Source organism: Leptosomus discolor, chromosome 23 (assembly GCF_034619465.1).
Source record: "Leptosomus discolor isolate bLepDis1 chromosome 23, bLepDis1.hap2, whole genome shotgun sequence".
Lineage (NCBI taxonomy): Eukaryota > Metazoa > Chordata > Aves > Leptosomiformes > Leptosomidae > Leptosomus > Leptosomus discolor.
In genome coordinates, this window is record NC_141413.1 from 8,691,669 (window position 1) to 8,718,812 (window position 27,144).

At 58.5% G+C, this 27,144-nt stretch overlaps 2 protein-coding genes across 2 annotated transcripts in view; both read left to right on the plus strand.

The window, feature by feature from the left end:
• LOC104349077 (uncharacterized) overlaps positions 1-17,356 on the plus strand; it is a 37,778-nt gene extending 20,422 nt beyond the window's left edge. The window contains exons 20-50 of the mRNA XM_086477151.1: positions 665-770; positions 2,287-2,425; positions 2,908-3,010; positions 3,614-3,741; positions 4,522-4,544; positions 4,667-4,779; positions 6,287-6,473; positions 7,111-7,151; positions 7,312-7,537; positions 7,966-8,018; positions 8,223-8,355; positions 8,539-8,696; positions 9,053-9,114; positions 9,266-9,344; positions 9,799-9,875; positions 9,976-10,153; positions 10,439-10,504; positions 10,746-10,817; positions 10,959-11,125; positions 11,219-11,300; positions 11,467-11,603; positions 11,859-12,039; positions 12,961-13,050; positions 14,122-14,320; positions 14,760-14,865; positions 15,194-15,377; positions 15,494-15,607; positions 15,661-15,741; positions 16,139-16,310; positions 16,484-16,637; positions 17,251-17,356. Coding sequence (XP_086333277.1) covers positions 665-770; positions 2,287-2,425; positions 2,908-3,010; positions 3,614-3,741; positions 4,522-4,544; positions 4,667-4,779; positions 6,287-6,473; positions 7,111-7,151; positions 7,312-7,537; positions 7,966-8,018; positions 8,223-8,355; positions 8,539-8,696; positions 9,053-9,114; positions 9,266-9,344; positions 9,799-9,875; positions 9,976-10,153; positions 10,439-10,504; positions 10,746-10,817; positions 10,959-11,125; positions 11,219-11,300; positions 11,467-11,603; positions 11,859-12,039; positions 12,961-13,050; positions 14,122-14,320; positions 14,760-14,865; positions 15,194-15,377; positions 15,494-15,607; positions 15,661-15,741; positions 16,139-16,310; positions 16,484-16,637; positions 17,251-17,356 — 3,717 coding nt within the window. The remainder of the gene's footprint in view (positions 1-664; positions 771-2,286; positions 2,426-2,907; positions 3,011-3,613; positions 3,742-4,521; positions 4,545-4,666; positions 4,780-6,286; positions 6,474-7,110; positions 7,152-7,311; positions 7,538-7,965; positions 8,019-8,222; positions 8,356-8,538; positions 8,697-9,052; positions 9,115-9,265; positions 9,345-9,798; positions 9,876-9,975; positions 10,154-10,438; positions 10,505-10,745; positions 10,818-10,958; positions 11,126-11,218; positions 11,301-11,466; positions 11,604-11,858; positions 12,040-12,960; positions 13,051-14,121; positions 14,321-14,759; positions 14,866-15,193; positions 15,378-15,493; positions 15,608-15,660; positions 15,742-16,138; positions 16,311-16,483; positions 16,638-17,250) is intronic.
• Positions 17,357-19,742: 2,386 nt separating this feature from the next.
• Positions 19,743-26,566, plus strand: LOC104346755 (indoleamine 2,3-dioxygenase 2). Its single transcript, XM_086477233.1, has 10 exons — positions 19,743-19,841; positions 20,587-20,682; positions 21,255-21,374; positions 21,582-21,700; positions 22,087-22,101; positions 22,557-22,656; positions 22,877-22,994; positions 23,445-23,496; positions 25,344-25,492; positions 26,196-26,566. Exons 1-10 carry the CDS (start codon positions 19,743-19,745, stop codon positions 26,564-26,566), a joined length of 1,239 nt encoding a protein of 412 aa, XP_086333359.1.
• The last annotated feature ends 578 nt before the right edge of the window (positions 26,567-27,144 follow it).

A 27,144-nucleotide genomic window follows, 5' to 3' on the forward strand; every position in this document is an offset into this window, starting at 1 on the left:
AAGGCTGTAGCTAACGTGGGATAAAGGAATCATGATGCTAGATGCAGTGATTAAAAAAATTCTGTGGGGCTTTTGAGGATGGGTTTTGCTATAAAAAGCTGCTTTTCATTAGTGTTAATGAGAAAAGGGCCTTAACAGTCAGCAAAAATTGGACCAAAGTTATGTGAGTTGAGCAAGTTTTAAAATGGTGGGCAGTAACTTAATTTTTCTGGTGTTTTTTTTTAACTGTAAAACTCTCTATAAAATGTCTCTGGACAGGAGAGCCTATAACAGCATCAAAAAATCTTTGACAAAAGCTCTGAAGATGGTATTTTTTTTGCCAGGCAAGAATTCCCAATTCCAGTATATTACGAATGTAATTTGAAACGCTGCATTTCACCAAAAAAAAAAAAAAAAAAAAAAGGCGAGCTCGTTAAGCTGTCGGGATAGCTGATCTTTGGAAGCTCATCCTGAGCAGTGCTGTGCTCGCTCAGTCATGTGAACTCTGGAGACGCTCGGCCAAGGGCTGTTTAGATGGATGTGGGAGTTAGCAGTGAAGGTTCTCCGGGCCGGGCGGTGGGGAAGGGGCAGAGCAGACGGTCGCGGCTGCTGCGTGCTGCTCAGCTGTGCGGGCGCCTCAGCTGCCGAGTGACCTGACTGTGGTGTCCGTGTGGTGTGAACGCAGGTGTGCAACAGCAACAGGAGCTGCCACTGCGAAGCAGGCTGGGCCCCTCCTCGCTGTGACACCAGGGGCTACGGAGGAAGCCTGGACAGCGGACCGCCCTATAACGGCAAGTGCTTGTGAGGGGCTCCAGTGCCCTGGGCCCGTCCTGCTCGGGGCGGCGCCGGGCAGAGCGCGGTGCCGGGCTGCTCTGAACCCGCTGACTGCTGCTGCCTGAAGAGCTGCTGCTTGTCGCTCTGCAAACAATTCTAGTCCAGGTTTTGGGCTCAAGGTGGAGCACTTCTCTCTTTTGGGATGCTGGGGATCTCTAAAGAAACTGGGCTGGTTTAGGTACCTTCAGGTGATTTCTGACACCTTGGACTTGCCTGTATCCAAGTGGGAACTGAAGCCCCTTCCATTCGTAGACCCAAACAAAACTTGAGCTTTGGCTGAGGACGTGGGTTCAAATCGTGGCTGTGAATCTGCATCTCCCTAAGGACACGCTGCTTCGAGCAGTGGGGGCAGGGGTGAGCAGCTGCCCTGCTCCATTTGCTAGCAAGTACAGTTGAAGTGCGCCCCCCCCAGCAACTTACGGTGGGGAAAAGAGGTACGAGACAAACAGATGGGGAGGGGCAGGGGTTTGTTTGCGGGCCTCTGTTTCACTTTTTTTTTTTCTGGAGGGAAAAGATGGGTCAGGGAGGGAATTTTGTGGGGCTTTTCCCATGTAGTTTTTCCCACAGGAAAGGTACTAGGTCAGTGTTTGACGTGGCAAGATGATGTATCCGTGTGCTTGGGAGACAGATGTATCTGTGTTTGCGTGTGAAGAGTGGGCAAACGGTGCCTGGGGCAGGGGAGCACAATTCCTGCGTGTGAGGGAGCAAACTGAAAGAGGCTGTGGAGCTTACTTTTCTCACCGGCAGTTTGAAGGTGAAATAGGAAGCCAAATCCAAGCTATAATTTGGAGAAAACTTGTGCAATGGCTGTGTGGAGTATATAAAGATAGGATTAATGTAGTAGTGCCTTCTATGAGCTGCAAGAATGATCTTCGTACGATGGGGTGGGTTTGGGGGGAAGCTGAGCACTGTGTTGATGCAATAACAGGCTGGAGAATCGCATTGGAGCATGGACAGATGTCTCAAATCATCAAGTGAAAAAAGGGAAAAGCTTTTTTGTACAGCCTGCGGTGGGGAAATTTGCTGCGTGTAAAAACTCAGGTTCTTAAGCTCTACGGTTTTTGCCTACAGCAGACAATGGTAGGAGAAGAGGAAGATTTAGGATCAGGCCAAAGGGCAGAAGCTCTGTTTTCCTGTCTTTCAGTTGAGCTCATCAGACCTTCACGGTAATGTAGTGGAAGAAAAATTAGGTATTGATCTAGTAATTCAATCTGCTGTTACAGCCCGGGGTATCATGGCACATACCGTTCTTTCATCTTTGACCAGGCAGTCCCTGTGAAAAGTTAATCAGAAAAGAATATACTTGGGCATAGATCTTGCAGTCTTAGTAGATTCTTTAGTCTTTTCTTCTGTGAAAAATGGGAAATAGTTGTAGAACCAATCCTGCCAAATATTCACTGCTGCAGTGAGTCAAGCGGTGGTAACGCCGTGTAATGCCTTTTATTTTCTTCTCCGTCGCTTTGTCCCCCTCAGACAAGGACACCTCACTGAGAGATGGGCTGCTGGTGTTTTTTTTCCTGGTCCTCCCACTCCTTGTAGCTGCTGCTCTGGCATTTGCAAAAAGAGACAGGCTGAAGCGATGCTATAGAAGATTAATGTCACGCTGCCATTCGTGAGTACATGCTCCTTTTTCCCCTCCTCTGCCCTTTTGCAGCAGTCTGTAGACGTCGCTGTGCACCAGCCCATGCCGAAGGCTGGGCCGTGTTCTGGTCCCAGGTCGGCAGGCAAAGGTCCCTGCGTCCAGTGGCGCGCGCGGCTCGGCCCGGGCGGTGGCAGAAGAGATGGATTCATTTTAAATGGAGGGAGCGGAGAACTTTCTTCTTACTGGTGTGTGTGGTGGTGTGCGTTGGTGGTGGTTTGATGGTTTTGGGTCCCATCTTTGGTGTGAAGTGGCAACACGAAGCTGTCATAGTCCTGAACAGGAAAAGGGTTCTGTGGTTTACTGGGTACGCGGCAGATCCTGCCTTCCTGACGCTTGCTACGTGCTGGGACAGCCTAAACCCATCTCGCGGGTTCGCAGTGCGGGGGCTCGTAGCCAGCCCCGTCGTTCTGTCAGGTTCTGTGCTCATGCAGCCCCTGTCCGTTGCGTTTCAGGTCACTTCAGTCACCACCTCCTAGAGCAGAGACTGAGCCGAGAGACTACCCCCAGAGAGGCTTTTCACACGGCATGCCTTACGCTCCAAGAGGTGTACCCATGGTAGGAGGGAGCCTCCTTTCAGTACTTCATTTCCTATTTGTTACTCTGAAGTAACAGGTGAAGGCAGTTTATGTAATTTTTGCCCTAATAAAAGCTTCAGAGTTACTTTATGTTTTCATTTTTCTTTGCTAAGAGGCCAGGAGGAGAATTATTTCCCAAGACGTGTGTGGGGAACTCCTCAGTTTCCCACCGTTTAAGCTTTCTTACGGTCTGTGTGTGGCTGGGCGAGCAGTTTGCCTGCTTGGCTGCCCCCTTTCCCTTCCACTGGAACCCCCACCCCACCCGAGGAGGGGAGCAGTCCGTGCCAGCTCCCTAGCCCCCCTCCTGTGCGGACCAGCTATCTCTCTGAAAGCAGTAACTAGCCAAAGCACACTTGCGGAACAAATCAAGTGCTTGTTGTGGTCAGCCTTTGTTTCCTCCAAAACGGAGTACTTTGCAGACTGCAGTTGCTTCTTTCTACTGAGTTTCTCAGAAGGATAAAGCAACTCTGGCATTTCCAGGTTGGTTTGCAAGTGGTCTTAAATGTCACTTAACTGATGAAACAAATACTTCAGTTTCCTGGGTGCAAATTTGTGAACGTTCTCGTTAACGTTTCCTTTGTAGGATGTGGAACCCAATGCCTATCCTGTTCCATCCTACCCAGTTAACCAGCATCCTCAGCAGGCTTACCACCAGCCTTACTACCCGTCTCCGCAATACCAGGCACCGCAGCCGCCGAAGCTGCCGACAAGGTAGGCTGAGTTACGGCAAATCGCTGTCAGCAGCTGCGCTGGTGCGTGTGGATTGTCATTGCCTTCGCCCCGGTAAGCGCTGGGGTGTTTCCTCGGGTGCTCTAGGCAAGCAGGACTGACCTGTTATTGAAAGAAGTTTCTCCTTCGTTCCGCACCGTGGAGCTAAAGCGCCGTTACCCACGGCATTCGTTTTACGCGCTGTCACGGCTGCGTTCTGATTAACAGGTTTCCGAATGCTTTTCTGGGGCCGGATTAGCCCTGCGTACAGGTGGATAAAATGCCTCTCAAAATACACAGTTTAAAAAGAAATTACTCAGAAATCTGTCATTTCGCTGATTCATGAACGTTATTTATTGCCAAGTACAGGATCATTTCTCATTAACTCGGAGCGGAAAGTTTTCCTTTATTTTTCATCTTTCATTTTACTTTATAATTGTATTTCTAAGACGTAATGCCCTCACCGTAAAGCACTTACGGGTGTCCGGAAAGCACAAGGCATCGAGAGGGAGCGCTTCAAATAGCTTGTGTGGGCGGGACGCTCGGGGGGGTCTTTAAGCTATTTGGGCAGAAATGGTGTGTTAACAAACTGGGGTTCCCTGTGGATTTGGGGCCGTGGAAAGCGGAGTCGGGCTGTGGCGTGTTCGAAATGAGCCTTCAGCTCGCGTCACTGGCTGGGGGAGACTCGCAGCGGCCGCGGTGCGAGTGCCAGGCGAGGGGCAGAGGGGCGGCGTGTGGGGCGCAGGCACCCGGACTGACGGCGGCTTCTCTGCCCCCTTGCAGGCCGCCGCCCCCGCAGCAGAAGTGTGCGCCTCAGGGACCCCCTCCGTCACAGCCGGCGCGTTTACCTCAGGGACAGTATTTTCCTTCTCGACCGGCACCTTTGCCTCCCAAATAGCTTCCAGCTTCTTCGGGGCCTTCCCGTGAGCTGACCTGTTCACTGAGGCGGAGCTGAAATGGCGCGACCCTTCTTGCATCGAGTGGCCCGTGGTGACCCCGGAAAGCCTTCCTTCTGCAGCCTGGGACGAGGCGAACGCGACGGTGAAACGAGGAATGTAAAACTTTAAACTAAATACCTCTACCAAAGCTACAGGAACTGAAAACATCCAACCCGTTCTTCGGTCTGTCTGAGCAGTGTGGCTGTGCAAACTGCAGCAGGGCTGTCCAGCCGGGCGCGGGGCAGCCGGCAGTTAGGTAATCTCTGAGGTACAGCTCTGGGGAGCTGCTTTTGGTTTCCCCATTTCTGTGGCGAGCCCTGATAATGAAATTCTCTGATTTGTTGTTGTCTTTCTAAATGTGCAGTGAAGGACTGAGGTAACCCATACCGTTTCCAAAACAAGGAAATCTGGCCAATTAATTGAAAATTATTTTGCGTGGGCTGGAAAATATTATCCATTTACACATTAATGGCACAAGTGAGATGAGGTATCAGCGGACTTTTCCAGAGGAGGAGAAGTACATTGTAAACATGTTTATGCATGTATATATGTTTATTGATGTGTAAAGTGCACTTCAGTTCTTACTTTCATGCTGACTGACGCTAAGCTGTGCTATATGAGCACTAAGTTTAATGGTTGGAATTAGTAATTGTGAGTTGCTACATGAGAATCCTGTACTAATTTCCACTAATATAGAATCAGAGTAGTTTGGGCTGGGAGGGACCTTTAAAGGTCATCTTGTCCAACCCTCTGCAGTGAGCAGGGACATCTTTAGCTGGGTCAGGTTGCTCAGAGCCCCGTCCAGCCTGACCTTGAGTGTTCCCAGGGATGGGGCTTCTACCACCTCTCTGGGCAGCCCGTGCCAGTGTTTCACCACCCTCAGTGTAAAAAATTTCTTCCTTATGTCTAGTCTAAATCTACCCTTTTTTAGTTAAAAACCATCACCCCTCATCCTATCACTACACTCCCTGGTAAAGAGTCCCTCCCCACCTTTCCTGTAGCCCCTTTCAGTACTGGAAGGCTGCTATAAGGTCTCCCTGGAGCCTTCTCTTCCCCAGGCTGAACAATCCCAGCTCTCCCAGCCTGTCCTCACAGGGAAGCTGCTCCAGCCCCCGATCACCTTCGTGGGCTCCTCTGGACCCGCTCGAGCAGGTCCATGTCTGTCTTGTGCTGGGGGCCCCAGAGCTGGACGCAGCGCTGCAGGGGGGTCTCACCAGAGCGGGGCAGAACAGAGGGGCAGAATCCCCTCCCTCGGCCTGCTGGCCACGCTGCTCGACGCAGCCCAGGATGTCATGAATGGGCGATGAAAATAAAGGTACGAAAAGACAGGGCCGTGTTTTGCTTTTAAAAAACGGTTTTAATTTGGGTCGAAAGACTGAGTAGCAGTCCCTGCAGAGCATTGAGAAGCAAAAAACGTCTGTCTGCCTAGGCATCCTGAGCTTCTCTGAGCACTTTAAACAGGAACCTGTTGACTAATGCAACTGTCTCGCATGATCCTCAAACCTTTTTAGTGTCAGTCAGGATGCTTACAGGCTACCTTGCGTTAGATTGGACTGCCGTCCCTTTCTACACCACGGACTAAGTGAGATTTTGGAACTCTTTCTGAAAAGGAGCGTTTAGCCTTCGCTGTGCTGGCCGAGGAGATCTGTGAATCGCGATACCGTTGTGCTGTGGGTAGGAACTGGATGCTGGTGGTCACAGGTAGAAATCTGTTACACAAACTTGCTAAAAGTGAAATCCGCACTGAAGAGCGTGCTTGGCTTTGTCACGTTGTGCTGGCCACCGAGTACCAACTCAGTCTGTAAAATCCCCCGTAATATTGCCAAAAAAGATATCTTTTCCTCTGTATATACATATATAAATATATATATATATAGTGATTGCATTTGCAGTAATAAAATACTTGAATTCCTGTGGTTTCCCATAAACTTAGGGTAAGAATTATAACACTATTGCAATATGTAAAACGTCACCTAGAATATCACCAGACGTATTTGTGGGGGTCTTCTGTTTGTTCCAAGATAATCACTTGCTAATTTTTGTGGTTCTCCTCAGTTTGGGCTGTCTGTAACCATCAGCTTTGTGGCTGACCGAGGCAGACGTCCCCAGGAGCCTCTCGTGACTCGAGTGGGCCCGGTCCGGAGGGTGGGACGAGAGGAGGGAATGGAGTCATCCGAGAGAGACGTACTTATGTGTTTGATGCTGTATGTGTGAACTAAAACTGTGCTGAAAATGGTGCCTTTTCATAGATAACGAGTTTTTATACTTCCAGCGTGCGCGTTAGCAATATTTGCAGGGTGGCGGTGCCGGGCAGCGAACGTGCGGTTTTTAGAAGCGATCCTGCGGAAGGGAAGTGGCTCAGATTTTGTGTGTTCAATATGAAGATGACTACTGACTTTTTTAAAGCGTACGCTTGTCCCTGTCCCCCAAGCAGGTCTGGCGACAGCGGAGGCGACGTCCGTGTCCCACTCGCATGTAAACCCCCGCGCTCTGCAGAACCGTCCCCGCGCATCGCTCCGGCCCCGTCGGGCTCTGACCAAAGGGCTGTTCCCGACCCCTTTGTAAGAACCAAACGAGCAATAAAGATGCCAGTTTTGTACAAGGCGCTCTCCTCCGCCTCTGCTTTCCGGGGCAGGGGGGGCCGTGCCGGGTGCTGCTGCCGCGGGAGTCTGGGCCGGACCCCCAGAGCCGCCCGCCTGCCGGGCTGGGCACCGCGGGGTCTCTCTGCCCCTGGGCTCGCAGGCGCTGGCCCAGCTCTTGGTCCCGCAGCGGCCGGGAGCAGCAGCACCTCGGCCACGTCTGGGGGCTCCGGGTGGGCGTGGGGGGTGGAGGAGAGCGGGGGCTCCAGCGGCAGAGGAGGGGTGGGGGCACAGACGTGCTGGCAGCCATGACACGGGCACCGCACCGGTGCTGCCAGCCCAGCCGGGGCTGCGCCTGCGCCCTGAGGGAGCACTGAGCCCTCTGCTCCCGTGCCTGCCCTCGGAGCGTGGTTTTCGTCGTTCCTAACTCTCCTTTTCTCTGCTTTTCTGCACACGCAAGGACGCGGTGTGCTACGTCCTCAGGAGAGCGGGGAGGCCGTACGCCTTCACCTGCGGCAGCAGCAAGTTGGTCTTGGCCTTGCCTCGTCTGACCCCTGCTGCCCTGTTGACTTGTCCTGTGCCAAGGTGATGGTGACCTGCCCCACGCTGCGTTGCTCCAGGGTAGCCTGGCTGTTTGGTGTTCGGGGGGTGTCACTAGTTGCTGCAGGGGAGCAGTGCTTCCCCCCTCTCTCCACGTTTTTGCTTCCTAGTCGCAGTAGAAGGTGCTGAGGTGAAACAAAAAGTTTCCCTTGTGAACGCGTGGGTCAGATTCACGTTTGGGAAGGGTTTTGGAGTTGCTGAGTTTGCCTGGTTCAAAGCTTGTCACCCTGACGGTGGCTTTACCGGGTGAACGGCAGCTCCCACGACCCTGCAGCGGAGCAGACGTCCCATAGCCCTGCCCGGCCCTTACCCGGAGCTGTACCTGTGGTTCTCTCCCTCGATCCTACCGCCGAAAGCTCTGCCCTAGCCGTGCCGAAGAGCTTGGCTGCTGCTGAGCTTCGGCGTCACCGTCCTCACCCTGGTCTGTGGCACCATCATGACCCCGAAGCGGAGCTGCCTGAAGAGGTTCTGTGCGGGGAGGGGGGGTCAAAAACAGATGGGTGAGTCGGTGTTAGTTACCTAATGCAAATCCTCTGCTCTGGGCGTGGGAGATTGTCAGGGAGCATGGAAGCACTGGAAAAGCTGGTGAATGGGATTTACAGCCTGGGCAGAGCAGGGAAAGTGGTGCCAGGGAAACAGGACCTGTTCGTTGGTAAACTGGGACCTGTTTGTTGGTCATCAAGGGGAGAAACCAGTGAACAGATGTGGAAAATACACAAACATCCACCTGAGGGGGTTTGCCGGCCCCAAGCGCGCTGTCTGTGTGCAGGAGCCGGAGGAAATAGTTTTCCCTTTGCTAATTCCTGGGGAAAGCAGGACACGGGAGGAGCTGCAGGTCCCGGTAAAAACGGAGAGTGGCAGCTTGCTCCGGTGCGGAGGGGGAGAGGGGGCTGGGGCAGGACCCGGCGGGGCCGGGGCACGGGCGCGGAGCGGGGCCGGGGCCGCGCGGCGGGCGCCGATAACGGCGTTGGGCGGAGCCGTCGTTACCGGCGGGTCGGTGGGGCCGTTACCGGCGGGGGGATGCGGGCGGCGCTGGCGCTGGGGCTACTGGCCGCCCTGGTGTGGCAACCGGGCGAGGGCCCCGGGGGGCGGTCGGTGGCGGCGGGGGGCGCCCCGCAGGTAGGTGGGGGTCCCGGCACTCCTCCCTCCCCTGCCCCGGGCTCCACCGGCCGCTAACGCTCCTCTCCCCGCGGGCAGCACGCCCGGACCTTCATCGTCCCCATCGAGGGGACCCCCCGCACCCTGCGCCTGCGGCAGCAGTAAGTGGGGCGCAGCGGCAGCGCGACCCCCGGGCCCTCTGCAGCCCCCGGGGTGGCACAGGGAGGCGGGAGGGGGGCCACTGCCTCGTGCGGTGGCCACCACGTGTGGCCACCGTGCTGACCGCGAGGGCTCCGTCTCTGTTGTGCACAGAGTGTTCTTGCCGGAGGATTTCCGGATCTACACCGACGGCCGAGGGGGGCAGGTGAGGTCCGAACCAGCACGTATCGAGGTGAGAGTCGCGCCTGGGCGCTGCACCCAGCAGCTCTGAGAGCAGGTCAGCGGTGGGACTGCCCCGGGAGGAGAGTCCCCTGGGCAGTGGTGCTCTGTAGAGCCCATTCTCCCCGACGTGGTGCCAGCCAGAGCACTCTCCAGGCACCAAACCCGCTCCCTGGGACCGCAGGTAACCACAGTGGTGTTCAGACATGGACGTGGTTGGTGCTGCGTGACTGGAGGAAGGTGGGCAGCAGCGGGCCAGAGGTTTTGCAGAGGGGCAGAAGGGTGGGCTCAGCCATACAGGCAATCCCTCGGCGGTGCCTGCCCTGCAGTATGTGGGCTCGGGCTGTCTGGGGGGCTGCGGCTGCTGCCCGGCGAACGGCCGTGTCACCCGGCTGGTGCAGCGTTTGGGAGGACGGCCGCGCTGAGGGCACACCTTGGCTCCGTTGATATGGCTTCGCTCCTTGCAGCGCGACTGCTTCTACGAGGGCTACGTCGAGGGTTTCCCCGTTTCGCTCGTGGCACTCAGCATCTGCTCCGGCCTGAGGTAAAGTGGTTGCGCGGGGGACGGGTGTCAGTGTGAGCACCGGCGGTGTTGTCCCAAGGCAGCGGGGGAATTCCCGCCGCTCCGTGCCTTTGCTTTCCAGAGGGATCCTGCATCTTGCGAATGCCAGCTACGGGATCAAGCCGCTGGAGGCTGCAGCCGGGTATCAGTATCTCGTGTACCCAGTGTGGCACAAAAACGTAGAGACTCGGCTGCTCGTAGAAAACAGCTCTTGTTCCTGGATTGGGGAGGTGTCAGGGAAGCCAGAGGACACAATGGCAGTGAGTACACCTCCCAGGAGGGGTCTTCAGTGGGGCGGAGACATGGGAAACTTGTAGCCAGAGGATGCCTTGATTTGCGCAATAGCGCGGTGTTTCTGAGCTGATTTGGTACAGCAGATGCTGAAGGGCTTCGTAACTCCTCTGTGCTGAGGATGAGGTCTTTGCAGTAACTGACCGTGGACGCACAGGTCTCCTTGGCAGAGCTGCTACAAACTGCAGAAGCTCCGAGCGAACGTTTGCGTGGGGTGTTTTTGTTGTTTCATCTGTTTTTTGGATTTCCTACAGAGTAAGCAAGCTGTCCGTAGATCTGCCTGGTATCTGGAAACACACGCCGTTTTGGACAAGGCTCTGGTAAGTCTTTGCATCCTCTCCACTGCAAACTGTTGCCTCTAGAAAGAACTTCTGTGTGCAGCAAGTCGGTAGCTACGCACGAATGTTGAGGGCAATTTGCACGAGGCTTGGGAGTCTTTGCGTGGTGGGAACTAACTCCCTTGGGCACGGACAAGGGCGTGTTGTGGCAGGGACCGCAGCCAGCGTGCTCAGTTTGCCTCGCGCGGTGCCCTGATGTGTTCATGTGTGTGCCACATTTCAGTATGACTATATGGGAGCAGACAAGGACGTCGTGACAGCCCAGGTGGTGCAGCTTTTCAGCTACGTGAACAGCGTAAGTGGCTTTCGGTCCCACCCCGAGCGCGGGTGGGGAAGGGGAGGCAGCGGTACGGGTAAGAGCCTGTAGCTAAAGCACACGGGAGGCTGCGGGGCACCGGGGCTCGGTGGATGAGCCGTGGTGTCTGTCTGCCTCCAGATGTTTGCTCCCCTCAATCTGACGATAGTTCTGTCTTCCCTGGAGTTTTGGACGGAAAAGAACAAAATCCCAACCACGGGAGATGCTGAGCAGTTGCTGCAGAGATTTTTGCAGTGGAAAAACATGTACCGTGTGTTGCGGCTGCAGGACATAATGTTCCTGTTTGTGTAAGATTAAGACGTCTGTGTTGGCGTGGGAACAAAAGGTGGGGGAAGGTGCCATTATACTTCGTGTCGGACTGAGTCTGGTCTGTTCCCCAGTTACAGGGAGCACTCCCGTTACGCGGGGGCATCTTCTACAAGGAAGCTGTGTCTCGGAAGCCGTGCTGGAGGCGTTGCCTTGGTACGGTACCTCTGAGCTGCCTGTCTGTGCCCATAACCTCCCGATGCTGCTGAGCTGAGCCCCCCGGGCTGTGGGTGCAGGCACCCTCAGGCTGGCAGAGCCCCGAGGGAAGGCGCTGGGGTGCGGCTGAGGCTGAGGCTGAGGCTGGTCCTTGTCCCCGCTACAGTACCGGAGGGATGTGGCACTGGAGGCGTTCGCAGTCGTCGTGGCCCGGCTGCTGGGGCGCAGCCTGGGGATGGCGTATGACGACCCCCAGAGCTGTTGCTGCGCGGGAGCCGCCTGCGTGATGGAGGCCAGCTGGGCGTGAGGCTCCCCTGCCCCTCGGCGGGACGGCGCGAGGGGGACACGGTCCCACCGGGTGTGCGCGGTGCCACTCGCGAGGCACAGAGCCGGGGATGGGTCCAGCAGCGTGCGGGGGCGGAGGGGCAGGTGGGGGGCAGCTCCTGGGACCACCGTGGCGGAGAGCAGCCGCCCCCGTGTTGCCGACATCTTCTGCGGGCGGGAAGGGCCACGCAGCCCCAGCCGGAGGCCGTGGTAGCCCTGTGCTCTCTCTTGCAGACACTCGCCTGGCCTGAAAACCTTCAGCAGCTGCAGTGTAAGAGACTTTCAGCGTTTTCTCGCCACTGGGGAAGGGCAGTGTCTGCTGAACAGGCCGGCTATGGACGCTGCGCACAAAGCTGCCGTGTGCGGCAATGGAGTGGTGGAGCCGGGAGAGGCTTGTGACTGCGGTACGGCAGAGGTTGGTTGTGGAGCCCTGGTAAAGCGGGAAAGAGCCAAGCCCTGTGTCCTCGGGGGGGGGAGGGGGGCGGGGGGAAGAACAATGCCAGGAGAGGTGTGAATTGCCCGTGTACCCTCCAGGCCCCCGCACAGGGCAGAGAGGGCCCGAGACTTTATGAAACCCTAAAGTGATGCAGATGCTTGGCTGTGGTTGCCGTGTCCGAAGTGGCCACCATAGAGGGCTGTCGTGTGGTGTAACGGGTGGATGGAGGGAGTTTGTAAGCGGTTGTACCTATAAAGAGGGGCTGCCCCAGCCCCCCGCACAGGGACACAGCCCAAAAGGCACTGGGAGGATGACCCTCGGGACCCCAGGTTGTCTAGCTGCAGGTACCACTTGGGAAGCAGTTTTGGACACCGAAGCAGCACGTGGTGGTGGTGTGGGGAGAAGCTCTGCGACTGCAGCCTGCCAAAAGGCAGGGGTGCTGTAGCAGTCGCCTGGTTTGCTGGCAGAGTGTAGGCAGAGGTGCAGGCAGCAGGGAAGGTCTGGTAAAGGAGCAGTACTCCTGTTGCAGAGGAGAGCTGCTGAGCAGCAGATGATCTCCTCTGTCTTGCTAGAAGCCCCCCAGCTTCGTGCTGTGTGTGCCCCTCTGCAAGGCGTCTCTGTCCCTGCAAGTGCTGCCAGCCCCGGCAATGGCTCCCCCATGGCCTCAGGCACGTGTGGTTGAGAGGACGGAAAATACGGTCTTGCCGTGGCAGCATGGGCGGCTGGTGGCAGCCAGCATGGCAGAGGGCTCTGCCGGGACCCTGGGCACCACCATCCACTGGAGAGCCTGGGAGATGGCTGCCTCAGGTGACAGGGGCTGCCGGAGGGAAAGGCCAAGCTCTCCAGCTTGTGCCCTTGTCCTCGGGAGAAGTGGAACCTCACCTGACTGTCCCCCTCCAGGAATGTCGGCGTGACCCGTGCTGCGCCGTTGGCTGCAAGATGAGGAGAGGGGCGCAGTGCGTGTCGGGGCCGTGCTGCCAGCAGTGCCAGGTGAGCCCTGCGGCAGTCCCTGGGGTAGCCCCTGCGCCGGCATCGCTCGCTGGAGTCCCTGACGGGAAATGGGACAGTAACAGGGCCCAGGGGAAAAGGGGACTGGGTGTCCAGCCGACCGTACGGGCCAGGGTGCGGACGTGGAGGGTGAGTGTCAGAAAGCGAAGTGAGCGCTGTGCAGCGCTGGTGCCAGTTGGGCGCCTGTGTCCCAGGAAGGTATTTTTAGGGTGCAGGTGCTGTGCACCCAAAGTACCGAGGTGAAGGAGGTGCTGACTTTATGGCCGCCTGGGAGGCTCATAGTGGCGTCCCCCCATCTGGCTTTCCCAGCTGGGCAGCGCAGGCTGCACGGGGCGGGCGGCTCCCGTCAGTCGTGGCACGGCTGCCCTCTTGCCCAGAGCCGCACCGGCTGCAGGGGAGGGTGGTGGGGTCCAGGAGCGAGCCGAGGACACAGGAGCTGGAGCAAAGGCAGCACGTGAGAGTCACACAGTGTCGGCTGTGCGGTCTGTGGCGTGCGGCAGTCCGGGGGGGCTGCAGCTGGAGCTGGGGCTCCAGAGCACCGGCAGCTTTGGTCCTGCAGATGTACAGAGAGGAAGGGGTGCCCTGTGGTCAGGAGCCAGAGGAGCTGAGACTTGTCTTTCTGGGGGAGAGCCACTGTGCTGCCTGGAAGGTACTTACATGTTGTGCAGATCAGGCCAGCTGGTGTTACCGCGGGAGAAGCTTTGGGGGTCCTTTTGTTTGTATCGCTGGTTGATGAGGTGGCTGAAAATGGCAGATCGAGTGGTTGGTCTGAAATCTCTCCCTTACGGGCCTCGATTCCAAGCAGCTGGAAGTCGCATGGTGGAAGCATGGGGTGCTGGTTGGCAGCAGGCCGAATAGGAGCCAGCAGTGTGCCTGAAGTGGTCAGGCAGTTGGACAAGTTGCTCGGTGTAGGTCCCTTCCAACTGGAAAATACTCTATCATCTCTGTCTCTATCTCTCCTTTTCCCCTCTTGTCTCCCAATTCTGTTGTAGTCTGTTCTATTGAAACTCTATTCTATTGAAATCCTAATCTAATTTATTTTCTTTCCTCTAGTTCGCAAAAAGAGGCACGTTATGTAGAAACAGCTCCGAGGATGAGTGTCAGTTGAGTGAATATTGCAACGGTACCTCTGGGGAGTGCCCACCTGACCTTTGGGTCATGGATGGGCATCCCTGCAGCAGGAACACCGCCTTCTGCTACCAGGGAGTCTGCCAGACAGCTGACAAGCAGTGTCGGCAGATCTTCGGCCGAGGTAAGGCTGACAGATTTCAGGAAGGGGCTAGTGGTCTTGTGGGAAGTGCAAAGACCTGGAAGGGAAGCACTGGAGGGGAAACCTCGGCAGCCCAACCCGTGTGTGAGGCCGAAAAGGGACAGGAGGCACGGAGGAAAGGGAGGAAGCGTGTTTGGGCGTCTGTCCATCTGTGTGCTGCCACGCTGTGGGTTAGCCTGTGGGTGTTTGTAAGGGACCAAGCCCCTGTAGCCGGAGCAGAGGTGTCAGGCTGTGGGGAGCACGAGGGCGAGCAGGCTGGGTCTGGGCTCCCGCACAGCCGTGGCTCCGAACGCCTGTGAGCACGCAGGTGGCCCCGGGCGTCACTGAGTAGCGGGTGTAGCGTGTGGCTGAAGCGGTGATGCCCAACCCCAAGGTGGAGAGAAGCTGTTGGACAGATGAGAGCGCTGTTCGGTGTTTGCAGGGGCCAAGAACGGGCCCATGGCCTGCTACGAAGAAATTAACAGCCAAAGGGACAGAATGGGACACTGCGGCTCCGGTCGCCACGGTTATCGGTATTGTGTGTGGAAGTAAGTGCCGTAGCGAGGACGCTGGGGTGCTCTGGCTGCAGCGTGGTCTGCCACGGAGCGGGGAGCCTGGCCCCTACAGGTCCCTGTCGGCAGAAACGTGCCGTCCCGGGGCTGGGCAGGAGGGGCACTGGACGTGCCCGTGCAGAGCTGTGAGCGCAGGGGGGATGCGGGAAGGCCCCGTGGTGGACGTCAGCGTGCCGTGTCCGTGTGCTGGGAGTCGGGCGTGCGGGGCCCGTGCTCTGAGCACTCGCTCGGTGTTGGCAACGGAGCTGCGAGGGGAGGATGAAGGTGGCTGTCGTCCAGTCCTTTGCTCGCGATGCCTTTGCAGGGATCTCCGATGTGGGAAGCTCGTGTGTGAGTATCCAGGCTCCAAGCCCTTTACCAAGGAGAAGGCTGCGGTGATTTACGCTCGGGTGCTGAACGCTCTGTGTGTGACGTTAGACTACATGAAGCCTCCCACGGAGAGGGACCCCATGCTGGTGAAAGATGGCACCGTCTGTGATAAGCGCAAGGTAAGCGATCCCCTGACGCGTAGCAGCTCCCCTGGGACAAGGAGGACTTGTCAAAAGTATCACTGCGCTGTCGGCGCCCCGAGGGCTGCGGCTTTTCTGTCTGCTCTGTCCTGAAGGAGTCAGGATGGACGTTTGGGCAGCGCGACCCCTTCAGACAGGGTCTGGCACAAAGCCTGATGCTCCCTTGCGAGCTCCTGAAGGATCTGCAGTTCTCCTTGAGCGGGAGCCGGGTGTGTAACTGCCCGGCTGGCTGACCCGCGGTGCCCGTGTGCCTGTGCTGTAGATCTGCCTGAACCAGCAGTGCGTGCCTGCCGCTGTCCTGAACTACACGTGTGAGGTGAAGACAAAGTGCCACAACCATGGTGTAAGTCGTGGTGCTGCCCATTGTTGTTTGTGGTTTGTTCAGCTCTCTGGAGACGTGGCTTGCGAAAGCGTTGTCCTCTCGGGTCACATTTGTGGGGAAGAGCAGCCGAGGGGGGCTTGGCAGTGGAAGTGCCGGACCGCCTCTCGAGGCTGCGTGCGTAGCCCCTCCAGCAGAGCTCCCTCGCGGAGTCAAGGGGCTCCTCTTTGTAATTCAGCCAGACAGAAAGGGTCTGAGCCTGCCAGGGGGCTGGGAGAAGCGATCAGGCTGGGGAGCAGGCGGTGCCCCGGGAGGTGACAGCCAGCATGGACAGAGGCAGAGTGCCGCCCGTGTGAGCCCCGGGCGAGCTGCGTGCGGGGAGGCTTTGCCCGGTGCGAGGTGCCCTGATGTCTGTGCCCAGTGCCTGGCGAGGGAGGATGCGCGGGCACGACCCTCTGCAGCTGGCTACAAGTCCTGTCCCTCCCTGTCTGTCACGCAGGTCTGCAATAACCAAGGGAGCTGCCATTGCCATCCCGGCTGGGAACCACCGACCTGCCAGGAGAGAGCACGGGCAATGGGCAGCCCCTCCGGAGGTGGGGGCAGTGGCTGCTCGGGGTGGGGGTTCTCACGGGAAGAGGCAGTGCTGGGGCTGGGGCGATGGATTCCTGTTCTGGCAGTGGCTTGCCAGAGCAGGGCCGGGTAGGCAAGTGTCTGGGTCCCGTGGTGTGTCGTGTGGTGAGCTCGAGGAGGTGGTTTTGTTTCCTAGATGAAGCAGGCGTTGGGAGCCAGGGCTCGCTGAAGCTGTGGCTGATTCTGAGCTTCTGCCTCTCTGCGTCTGTCGCCATCGGGCTCATCCTCATGGTGATAAGGAGAAGGGACTTAAGGTGCTGTGTCACCACGGAGGAGACGGACAAAGAGAAGTGAGTCTGTTCTCTGCACTGAAGGGTGCCGAGGTGATGGTGTGGAAGTGGTGTGGAGGTGGACGTAGGCAGCAGGAAAGCTGGAGCCTGGACAAGGACTCTTGCTGTGCAGCACGACTGAGGCGGGAAGAGGAAACTGGAGCAATGGGCAGTGAAGGGACGAGGTGGCAGTGCCACCACGGGGCCGACGGCGATGCTGGGAGGAGAGATTTTGCTCCTTGCGGTTCTAGGCGGCTCTGACTGACAGGAGCTGCCTCCCCAGTCCCACTCTAGGTCCGAAGACCAGAACTGTGCCGAGGGAAGGAGTGTGTCATCTGTGTAGCGGCGCAGCAGGGAAGGACGTTGAAATGTAAGTCATTGCCCAAGTGGCTGATCGCGTTTTTGTGCTGGTCTTGGGGAGGGTGGTGGTGGAAATGGGGGAGAGGGAGCTGTTGTGTGTGCCTTGACGATGGCAGGGACGTGGCCGAATGTCCCGGGCGTGTGTCAGCGGACGGCAGGCTGGGTGGTGGTGAGTTAGTGTGAGCTCTGAGCAGTGAAGGTTGGGGTGGAGGTGGCTGGGGGTGGGAGCTGCCCAGAAGTAAGTGGTGCCTCTGTGGGGTTTCCTCTCTGGCAGTGCCTGGGGCCTGGCAGCGTCTGGCAGCGGGTGTGGGAGCACAGTCCATGGAGAGCAGCGCACGACGGCCCCGGGCTTGGGAGCAAAGTGGCTGCAGCCGTCGTAGTGGTTGCTGTAAGCGTGTGTAGCGTGTCCCTTGTGGTGGTGTTTGTGTTCAATAAAAGGTGTCTGTGCTCTCTGAGGAGCTGTGTGATCCCTGAGCGGTGCCATGGGCCAGAACTGCCTGGGCAAAACACATCCCCGCTCGAGGAGTGAAGCACTCTCTGGGCTGAGGCTACGGGGAGAATATTAGTCATACAGACAGGCAGTGCAGCCCCGCACTGGGGAGCAACCTGCACTGGGAGGCTCCCGGGGTCTGGTACCACTGTACTGATGTGCTCTGCCACTGCCAGCCCTTGCAGGCACCTCCCTGGTCCTGTCCCCATCCCCAGGCAGCGGGGGCCAGCCAGGAGAGGGGCTGCCCAGCACCCCCAGTGCAGCTGACCGCTACGGTGCGGCACAGCACAACCACCTTAGCCCTGCCTCAGTGAGGGGGCACCCATGTTCCCTGCAGTGCCCTCAGACCTGCACCCCGCAGCGATGCCCACCTTGCTGTCCGTGTCCCCCCCCAGCCCTTCCCTTCCCACGCACCCACAGCATCTCCAGCCCTGGCACCTGCAGAGCTGCTTTTCCCCACCCCTGTTTTGGCAGGCCCCGCTCAGAGCATCCTTCCAAGCCCCCCTCAGATGGGGGGGACCCACCGGGCTGCCCCAGTGACCCCCAGCTGCTGGGACCCTGCCCTGCCAGGCGCCGGGCTGGGGCGGCTCTCGGCGACGCCATCGCAGCCGACGCAGAGGAAGGGCGCGGGGCGGATGCGGGGTCCCCGCCGTGGCTGCAGGCTCCTTCCCGCTGGCGTGGGGACGGTGGGAGGGTGGGCTGGGGCGGCGGCGGCGGAGGAAGCCTGACTCATCAGAGCAGGCGTCGCGCCATGAAATCCCCCCGTGCCGGGCAGCCCGCTCGCCGCTCTCGCTGCAGCCCGTATCCCCCGGACGGGCAAAGCACGGCCCTCGCCCTCACCCTTGGTGGGCTTGGGGCGCCCTGCCCAGCACCGGCACGCCCTGGCATGCAAAACCCCTCCAGCCTTTCCATGAGAAAGACCTGCCCAGTGGTGCCCCCACCTCAGGGCCCCTGGTCCCCCAGAGAGCGAACGGCACCAGCACCGTGTCGCTGCAATGGCAGCAGGACCGGCGGCGGGGAGGGGATGGATCTGCCGGGGGGACACAGGCAGCACCGCACTGAAATGCAGGGGAGCAGCATGAGGTCCTTTTCAGCCTCGTTTCACTTGTCTCTGGCCAGACGGTGGTAGGAGCCTCACCAGCACTGACCACCCAACCGGCAGGGGGTTTTGCTCCGGTGCATCGCCATCAGGGCAGAAGCCCGCAGAGCCTCGTCGCAAGGAGGGCTGGTCACCCTCCGTGATCACCTCTGCCTCCCCGGGAGCGGGTGTGTGCAGCCATGGGGAGAGCAGGGCCGGCGCTCTGGTGCAGGCACGCTACCAGCACGCTGCTCACTGCTGCCAATTAAAACCATCGTTACCGTCTTGCACCTCGTCTGGCTCTGGGAATTTAATGACAACGTCAGCTTACGTTCAGCCATTAGGCAGTTCACTGGAAGTGCAGATAAAGCCTGAAGTGACACAAAACGTGGATTAGGGAGTTTCGCTCCCTGCCATTCAGCGCTTCCTTCACAGAAGCTGCTTTGGATGTGGCTCCCGTTGATTCGTTTTGCCTGTGCTGGGTGTGTTGCTGGGGCATACAGCAGCGCGGGGCTGAGGGTACAGTGTGTGCCTCGGGTATCGCTCCTCCGGGGACGAAGGGCCCCTGGCACCTGGGGGGTGTCACACAGCCTGACGGGGACTGCAGGCAGCTCCCAGAGCCACCAACACGCATCTGCCCTGCCCTGCCGTGCCTGGGGCATGTGGTGGCCGCAGGCCTGTGCTGTGGGGTCCAGGCTGCGCCCACGGTGTGCCCGGGCTCTGCAGCCTCCAGCGAGTTGTGGATGGTCCCTGGTTCTTGCACAGTCCCTGCAGACCAAGCCCAGGACGTGACTTGGGCATTGCCAGGTGCCGGAGCTGCCGCCAGCCTAAAGCACCCTGGGCTGCTTCAATGCAGCCTCTGGTGGGAGCCCAGAGCATCCCTGCAGCTCCCAGGGGAGGTCCTGAGGGGAGACAGCTCATAGCCCCTACCCGCGGCAAGGGAGCTCCCCTGAGCCTTCCCCACAGGTGGATGCCCACGGGGACAGAGATCAACGTTTGCTCCGCAACAGCGCCTTATCGGCAACCTTTAACCGTGTTTGCTCGGACCCTCCGGCCATTGGGCGGCCGGGCCCTGGCTCCCCCGGGACAAGGTACGCTCCCATAGCCAGGGCACGCGGCGCTGGCTCAGCACACCCCGGAGCGGGGCAGCCGGCACATGTCCGCCGAGCCAGAGCACGTCCCGACCCTGCGGCCAGCGATGGAGGCTGGCGAGGGCACGGAGGAGACCCCGCTGCCTCTGGCGCTGACCAGGTTCCAGCTCTCCGAGGAGTTCGGCTTCCTTCTTCCCAACCCTCTGGTAGGAGACGGCTGTGCCACCGCCTCTGCATGCTACAGGGGACAGAGAACAGACAAATAGAGGGGTTGGGGAGCGGCTTTCTGGGTGGGTTTCAATTTAAAGCTACTTTATAACAGTTTATAAAAAAGCAATGAGGAAGGCATGAGCTATTTTCGCTTAGACAGTTTCATAGGACAAGCCTCTCACTTTAAAAGTTATTAAACCGGCTGCAGTACAGGGTACAGCGGTACAGGGCAGAGGAGAAGGAGCTTTGCAATTTGCACGTTGGCCTTGGCTTTACAGGATTTCAGGGAGTATGAGGAGAGCAGTCAGGCTGCAGGTCTCCCATGCTGGAAGCGGTGCCATTTATCACTGGGCTCGCTCCGCAGCAGGAGCGCTCAGGGACAGGCAGATACTTGTTTATCATCTATTAATTCGTGATCACGCAGGCTGGTGTTACAAGAGGGGGAACCAGACACAAACCATTAGCCATGACGTGCGAGGCTGGACAGATGCTGGGAGCCTGGGCTGGCAGTGGCTGCTCCCCTCCCTTCTCCACAGCCCTGCCAGAGCCCCAGGAAAACCTTTGCAAACATGATGGAGTGGGAGGGCGAAGGGTCCCCAGGCCCCCCCCAGCTGGGCAATGTCCAGAAAGGGGCTCCCAGGGGGCTGTCCAGCCCCAGCAGTGAGTCACAGCCCCGCGCCGGGGTCTGCGACACCCAGACTCTGTGGTTAACAGCCCTCCCTCTCGCCTCTCTCCACCAAGACGGAGCTGCCGGCACCCTACGGTCCCTGGATGGAGGTTGCCCACGACCTGCCCCAGCTGATCGCGAGCCATCGGCTCCGCTCACGAGTTCACCAGGTACCCAAGTCGCCTGCCCTGGCTCTGGAGCTCTCCCGAACCTTGGTCTGATGCAGCCGTGTCTGCAAAACGCGTGGAAAAGCAAAGCACCAGCAAAGCCGTGTCCTCAGCAGGGCCTCGCACAGGCAGGATAATACTGTGCGAAAGCAAAACCCTAACGTTGGCACAGGAACAACTCCTACGGCAGATCCTGGGGCACACCGGCCAGCCGAAGCAGCGAGGGCTGGAGCGTGGCGGGGGGCAGGTGATGGAAGGAGAAACCAGGCGCTCCATGAGCCCCCGGCCTGGCCGGACCCTCCAGCACACCGGGATCGGCCGCTCTCACCTGCAGCCCACAGTGAGGGAGAGGGGTGCCTTTTTCAGTAAAATCCCACAGTTTACTGCCCACGCTTGCAAACAGCGAATCAGTAGCAAGTCCTGCAGGGCTGGGAGGGAATGGAGGGCTGCAGGGAGGGGGCACGGGCAGGGAGAGGCACTAGGAGGGTCTGTCTTCAGCTGGGGGGGCTGCCCCCACCGTGGAGGCCCTTGGCATTGCCTGCGGTGCCCCTTACTCCTGAGGGTCTCCCTGGCAGATGCCGCAGCTGAGCACCCGTCACCTCCGAGGGCACGAGGAGCTGCACTTGGCGCATCTGGTGCTCAGCTTCATCACGATGGGCTACGTCTGGCAGGAGGGCGAGGAGGGCACCGTGAAGGTAAAAGCAATGTGGAGCAGGTTCACCTGCTCCTTGGGATCTGGGGGCTGATGCTGCTCCCCTGGGATTCATCCCATGGGAGCAAATCTTATTCCCTGAGGCTCCAGCAGGAGCATGACCCCTCCCGCCCGGCTGGGTGCCCGCAGATGGGCTCCTTTCACCAGCCTGACAGTGTCACTGCCTTCTCCTGTACTTTGTGTCCTTCAGGTCCTTCCTCGAAATCTCGCCATCCCCTTCTGGGAGGTCTCACAGGCCCTTGGCCTCCCCCCCATCCTCTGCCATGCGGACTTTGTGTTGGCCAACTGGAGGAGGAAGGACCCCAACCGGTAAATAGTCAAATCTGGGCGGACTGGGCATGGCCCTTCCCACGATTGGGGCAACAGTGATGAGCCTGAGCAGGTTCTTCTTGTCCAGCACAACGGGGACCAACAATTCCCAAACCACTCCTGTTCTGCCAAAAACGGTTGAAAAACTGTCTCTGGGGGCCTCTCCCATGGAGAAGGTCTGGAGAATGGTCTTGCTGGGCAGGGGGGAGCAGTGCTCTCTGGGGCCAGGTGCCTCTGGGAGTGTCCCTCCGGGGCTGGCACTTCCCTTGGGCCAAGGAGCTCATTTGCCTCCCACAGAGCACAGGCCATTGCCAAAACAATTTATAACATCTCTCTTTTTCTCTTCTTTTCTTGTGCATTTGTTGGCACTAACCGAAATGCTTCAGGCCTCTGGAAATTGAGTAAGTACTTAAGATGCTTATTTATTTTCTAACAGTACTAGTTTTGTTTGAATTGGCTTAGCACTCCAACAGTGCAGGGCTCTGCTTAGGTTGAACCTGCCTCTTGATATAAGAGCACAACAAAAACAGCTCAGTCTTTGGCACGCAAATGCCACTGCAACAACAGGAAAATGCCATGACTGCGGCTGAACCGTGGGCTGCTCTAGTCCACGCAGAGCCTGGCTCCATGGGCCAGACCTCTAGCCCAGCGAGAGCACGGGGAGGGTGGCGGACCCCTCAAAACCAGAGCAGCCCCTCTCCCTTTTCAGTCTCTGCCCGGGGTGCAGGTAAGAGGCTCTGCAGCCGGGAGGGTTTTGCTCCAAGGGCTCAACAGGTCCTGGGGCATGCGGGGAAATCCCGAGCAAGCGCCCTTCTCACCCCTGCACGCTTGACCGCTCTGCTGGTCGTCCCTGCAGGAACCTGGACACCATCATCTCGCTGCCTGGGGGAGACAGCCTGCGAGGCTTCATCCTCGTCACCCTCCTGGTTGAGAAGGCGGCTGTGCCTGGGATTAAGGTAGGGCACCACCCTGCCCCATAGCTCTTTCCTCACCCCAAAAGCGCCCGCAGGCGCGCACCCTCAAGGCACACCCGTCCCCTGCACGCTTGCTTATGGGCGGGGGAACAGGCAGAGCTGGTGTGGGTGGCAGCGGGTATCCAGAGCTCTGTACACAGACATCCCAGCCTCCTCAACACTTCATGCTCCCTCTCCCTCTTCCCCTCCTCCCCTCTCGCAGGCGAGCATTCAGGCCGTTCGTGCCATGCTGCAGCTCGACGAGGAGACCCTGCACCAAGCCCTGCAGGAGCTGGCAGAGGCCATCAGGGACATGAGCGCGGCTCTGAAACGGATGCACGGTAACGGCAGCCCTCAGCTGGGGCAGCACGCGTCCTCCTGTCCCTGCGCACGCTGTGGCCCGATGGCTGCCTCAGCCCATGAAGCATCTCTGGAGGGACGGAGCAGGAGGAGACGGGAGCAATTCAGGGGAAGCTCCGTGCTCCCAGGGTGGCGATGGTGTTTGGGCACCCAGACGGGGTTAAAGCGAGGGGTGTTTTTGTGCGGAGCAGCTCTGAGCAGGACGCTGTGCTGCAGGCAGCGGTGCCGCAAGGAGCCTGGCCGGGGGAAGCCCACCACGGGGAGGGGACACCAGCACCGTGCAGTGCCCCTCCTGCCAGGTCCTTCTCGGAGCGCAGATTTGGGTTGCTCCGGCTGTGCCGGGGGTACCGCTGCCACATGGGAAGAACCAGTGCAGAGGGAACTGGTTGCCTTTTGCCCGCAGTAACGCCTGTGGTCTGGTTTCCTCCTAGACTATGTGGATCCAGCAGTGTTTTACACTGTGATCCGGATCTTTCTCTCCGGGTAAGTGCAGCACCTTTCCCTCCAAAGCCACCGTGTCAGCAGCTCCTGGGGCGGGGGGGAGCAGGGAATGTGCTGGGAAGGGGCAGTCCAGACTGGGCACAGGGTCCCCCGTGGCAGGGAAGGAACTGACCCTGTGTCAGTGGTGGCCCCGAGGGCGATGCGGTCGTGTCCCTCTCGAGGGAGGGAGTTCCCAGGCACTCGATCCACTGACGCGAAGCTGGAGCTGCTGGGCAAGGACTGCGGCGGAGGGCTGGGGTCTGCCTCCCCACCTGCTTCGCTCCATCCCGCGCTTCAGCTCAGCCCCGGCATGGTCTCTGCACCGCAGCAGCCGCAGTTGTGCAGAAATGAATCATTCCTGCTCTTGGCCCTGCAGTTTTGACAGGAGAAGACAAATTTCTCTTTACTTCACACACTGTACACACAGAGCTACAAAGCTGAGTGGGGTCTTTTCCCCGCTGTGTGCTAAGGAAACATCTATAAAAAGCCTCTTGCTGTTGCTCCATTGCAATTCCATTAATTAAAAAATCCAGTCCCCCCAAATACTGAAAAAAGCCCGTTGGGCAGGGCAGGAGCAGGGCCACAAGAGGCCAGTGCTGCGGGTTTGCTATCCCTCACCTTCCCCACGGGGCTGTGAGCATCCCCCACTGCTCTGCTCCTGGGCTTCTCGGGGGTTTCTATTTTTGTTTCTCTTCAGCGTATCTCGGCATTCCGAAGTCAAAAGGCTCTGTGCATCCTGATTACGTTTCTCTCATTTTTTTATCCAAGCTGACCTTGCCTTGATGGTCATCAGCCTGGAAAAACATGCCTTTTAAATCCCCTTCTGCTTATAAGAACTTCCAACTAGTAAAGGTTACTATAAATACATCCCTGGGAGAGCTAAAAATATTATGGTATTTGATAATGAATCCGTTTTCCCTGCAGTTTGTGCAAAATCTACTCCAGCAGTCAAACAGCCTTAGCAGCCAGCACCAAAAGCTTCATGAAATGGTGCATTCTTCAAAAGGTCAAGAGAGATTTTTGTGCCAGGCACACTATCTCTCTGAAATTATAACTCCTCTTCCCATTTGTGAGCGAGCATTTGTGCACAACAGGCACATAAAGCCGGATGACAGGGGCTGAGTTAATGGTGTATGGTGGGGAGGCACCGACGCTGCCCGGTTCCCAGGCTTGCCGAGGACGAGCAGCTTTATGAGAGGGAGGAAATCACATTGCAGGCCAGTTCTCTGCCGAAATAAATAAAGGCAGGCTGTCCTGTGCTGTCTTTAAAGACATCGTCTCAAGAGCAACAAGAACAGAGAAAAACCCAAAGTACAAACTTCAAGGGCTCGGAATAGCACTTGGGTGACTCTACCTGCCGCAGCGGCAACGCGGCTTCTCCTAACGGCCACCAGCATTTCAAGGGATTGAAGTGAAGTGCCACTACTGCCCAGAGCAGTGTCCCCTCCCCTCTTGCACACCCAAAGCAGCCCTGCACGGGCAAACCACCATGCGGCACCGAGTCGGAGCGGGAGGTGCAGCCAGGCGGAGGGCAGCTTGTCCCAGGACCCCGCCGTGGGGTGCTCACCCGGGCGCAGCAACCCCATAGAACATCCCCAGCTCCAAGGCAAAGGATAACGAAGGGTTTCTCCCTGCACCCATGACCTTGTCGTCTGCCTCAACATGGTGTTTGAAACTTAATTTCCAAGTTTCTCTCGTGTTTGAGGACAGCTGACAAGGCTGAGCGAGGAGGAGGAGGAGGAGATGCATGGGCCAGGGCAGGAAGGTTTCACTCAGCCTGGCCAGCCCAGGGTCCCTTCTCACACCCCCCACGGCCGCTCCCCTCCTGACTGCCGTGTCCCCCCACTCAGCTGGAAGGACAACCCCGCCATGCCAGACGGGCTGATATACGACGGCGTATCTGACGAGCCCATGGCGTACTCGGGAGGGAGCGCGGCACAGAGCACCGTCCTTCACGCTTTTGATGAGCTCCTGGGGATTCGCCATAGTGAGGAGAGCAGTAAGTCACACTTTTCCTTTTTCCTAAGCAAATAAGGGGCAGGGGAAGAACCAAGCCAGAGCGATTCCTGCAGCCGTGCCCAGCTCTGCCAGTCGACACGGCACGCGCCCATCTCACCCTCGCAAAACCCTCGCAGAGCCCAGCTGGGATGAGGCTCCGCCCAGCTCATGAGGGAGGAAGTCTATAAATGAGGCTCTGGCAGGCACTTTCTTGCCACTGTAAACTCCCAGACGGAAAGACTTTGCTTTTTGCGTGTCAACTTTTTACTGACGTTATATATGGGTACAGAGCTGAGGGATCAGGGCACGCCAGCATCCTGCCAGTAAATTAGCTCACCCATCCACAAAGCTTCGCATTAGTCCAGCCCACATTTATTTATCAGAAACCAGCAAACCCACTCTAACAGCAAAAAACCCCACAAACAACCTGAGGTCAAAAGGCTGAGAGCAAGGGCTAAAACCTGCCTTTTAGGGTTAAGACCAACCCTAACGGAGCATTGACCTAATATGGGGTTTCTTCCTCAATGGACTGGAGGCACCGAGCAGAGCAGCGGCGGGCAGGAGGCTGCCAGGCTGCTGGGTACCCCCCAGCGCAGGGCTCCCTGCAGACTGCACTGGTGCTCCAGGCCGGCTGCTCCCTGAGCGTGTCACGGTGCTTTAACCCACTCGCCCACAACTTGTTCTTCTCTGCTGGTGTCTTGCAGCCGCCTTCCTGCACAGGATGAGGGGCTACATGCCCCCGCCCCACAGGGCCTTCGTGGAGGAGATCCACCGTGCGCCCTCCCTGAGGCAGCACGTGCTCTCCTCTGGAGACACGCGGCTCTGCGCGGCTTTCAACCAGTGCGTCTCTGCGCTGGCAGACTTCAGGTCCCGCCACATCGCCATCGTCACCAAGTACATCACCGTTGCAGCGGCCAAAGCCAAGGCCGGGCGGGCAGAGCCAGGTGACAGGGCTGGCCCCTCCGCAGGGAAGCCCCCGTCTGCGCTGGAGGCCAAAGGGACCGGCGGGTCCCACATCTTCATCTTCCTGAAGGGCGTCAGGGACACGACCAGGGAAGGGATGATAAGTGCCTGACATGCCCCGAGGGTTTGCCAGGGAAGGCGCACAGCGGGCAGGAGGCCAAGTGGCTCCGGTGGGTGGCTGCAGCGCACGAGCCAAACTCTGACTGCAGCGACCTTCGCCGAAAACCTCCTCTCAGCAGCACCCTTCCCATTCGCACACCTCTGGGACTTGGGGAACACGCTCTGGGCTGTCGAGGGAGGAGAGCACTGCTGCTGAGAACCCCCAAAAGGCACGCAGTGAGCACAGCACCCTTCCACGACACTGAGGTGAGCACAGCACCCTTCCACGACACTGAGGTGAGCACAGCACCCTTCCATGACACTGAGGTGGGTACAGCACCCTTCCACGGCACCAGGCTGAGCACAGCACCCTTCCATGACACTGAAATGGGCACGGCATCCTTCCACGGCACCAAGATGGGCACAGCATCCTTCCATGGCACCAGGATGGGCACAGCATCCCTCTGTGGCACCAGAATGGGTGGGCACAGCATCCTTCCACGGGACCGGGATGTGCACAGCAACCCTCTGTGGCACCGGGATAGGCACATCATCCTTCCATGACCCAGGGCTGGGCACAGCATCCTTCCA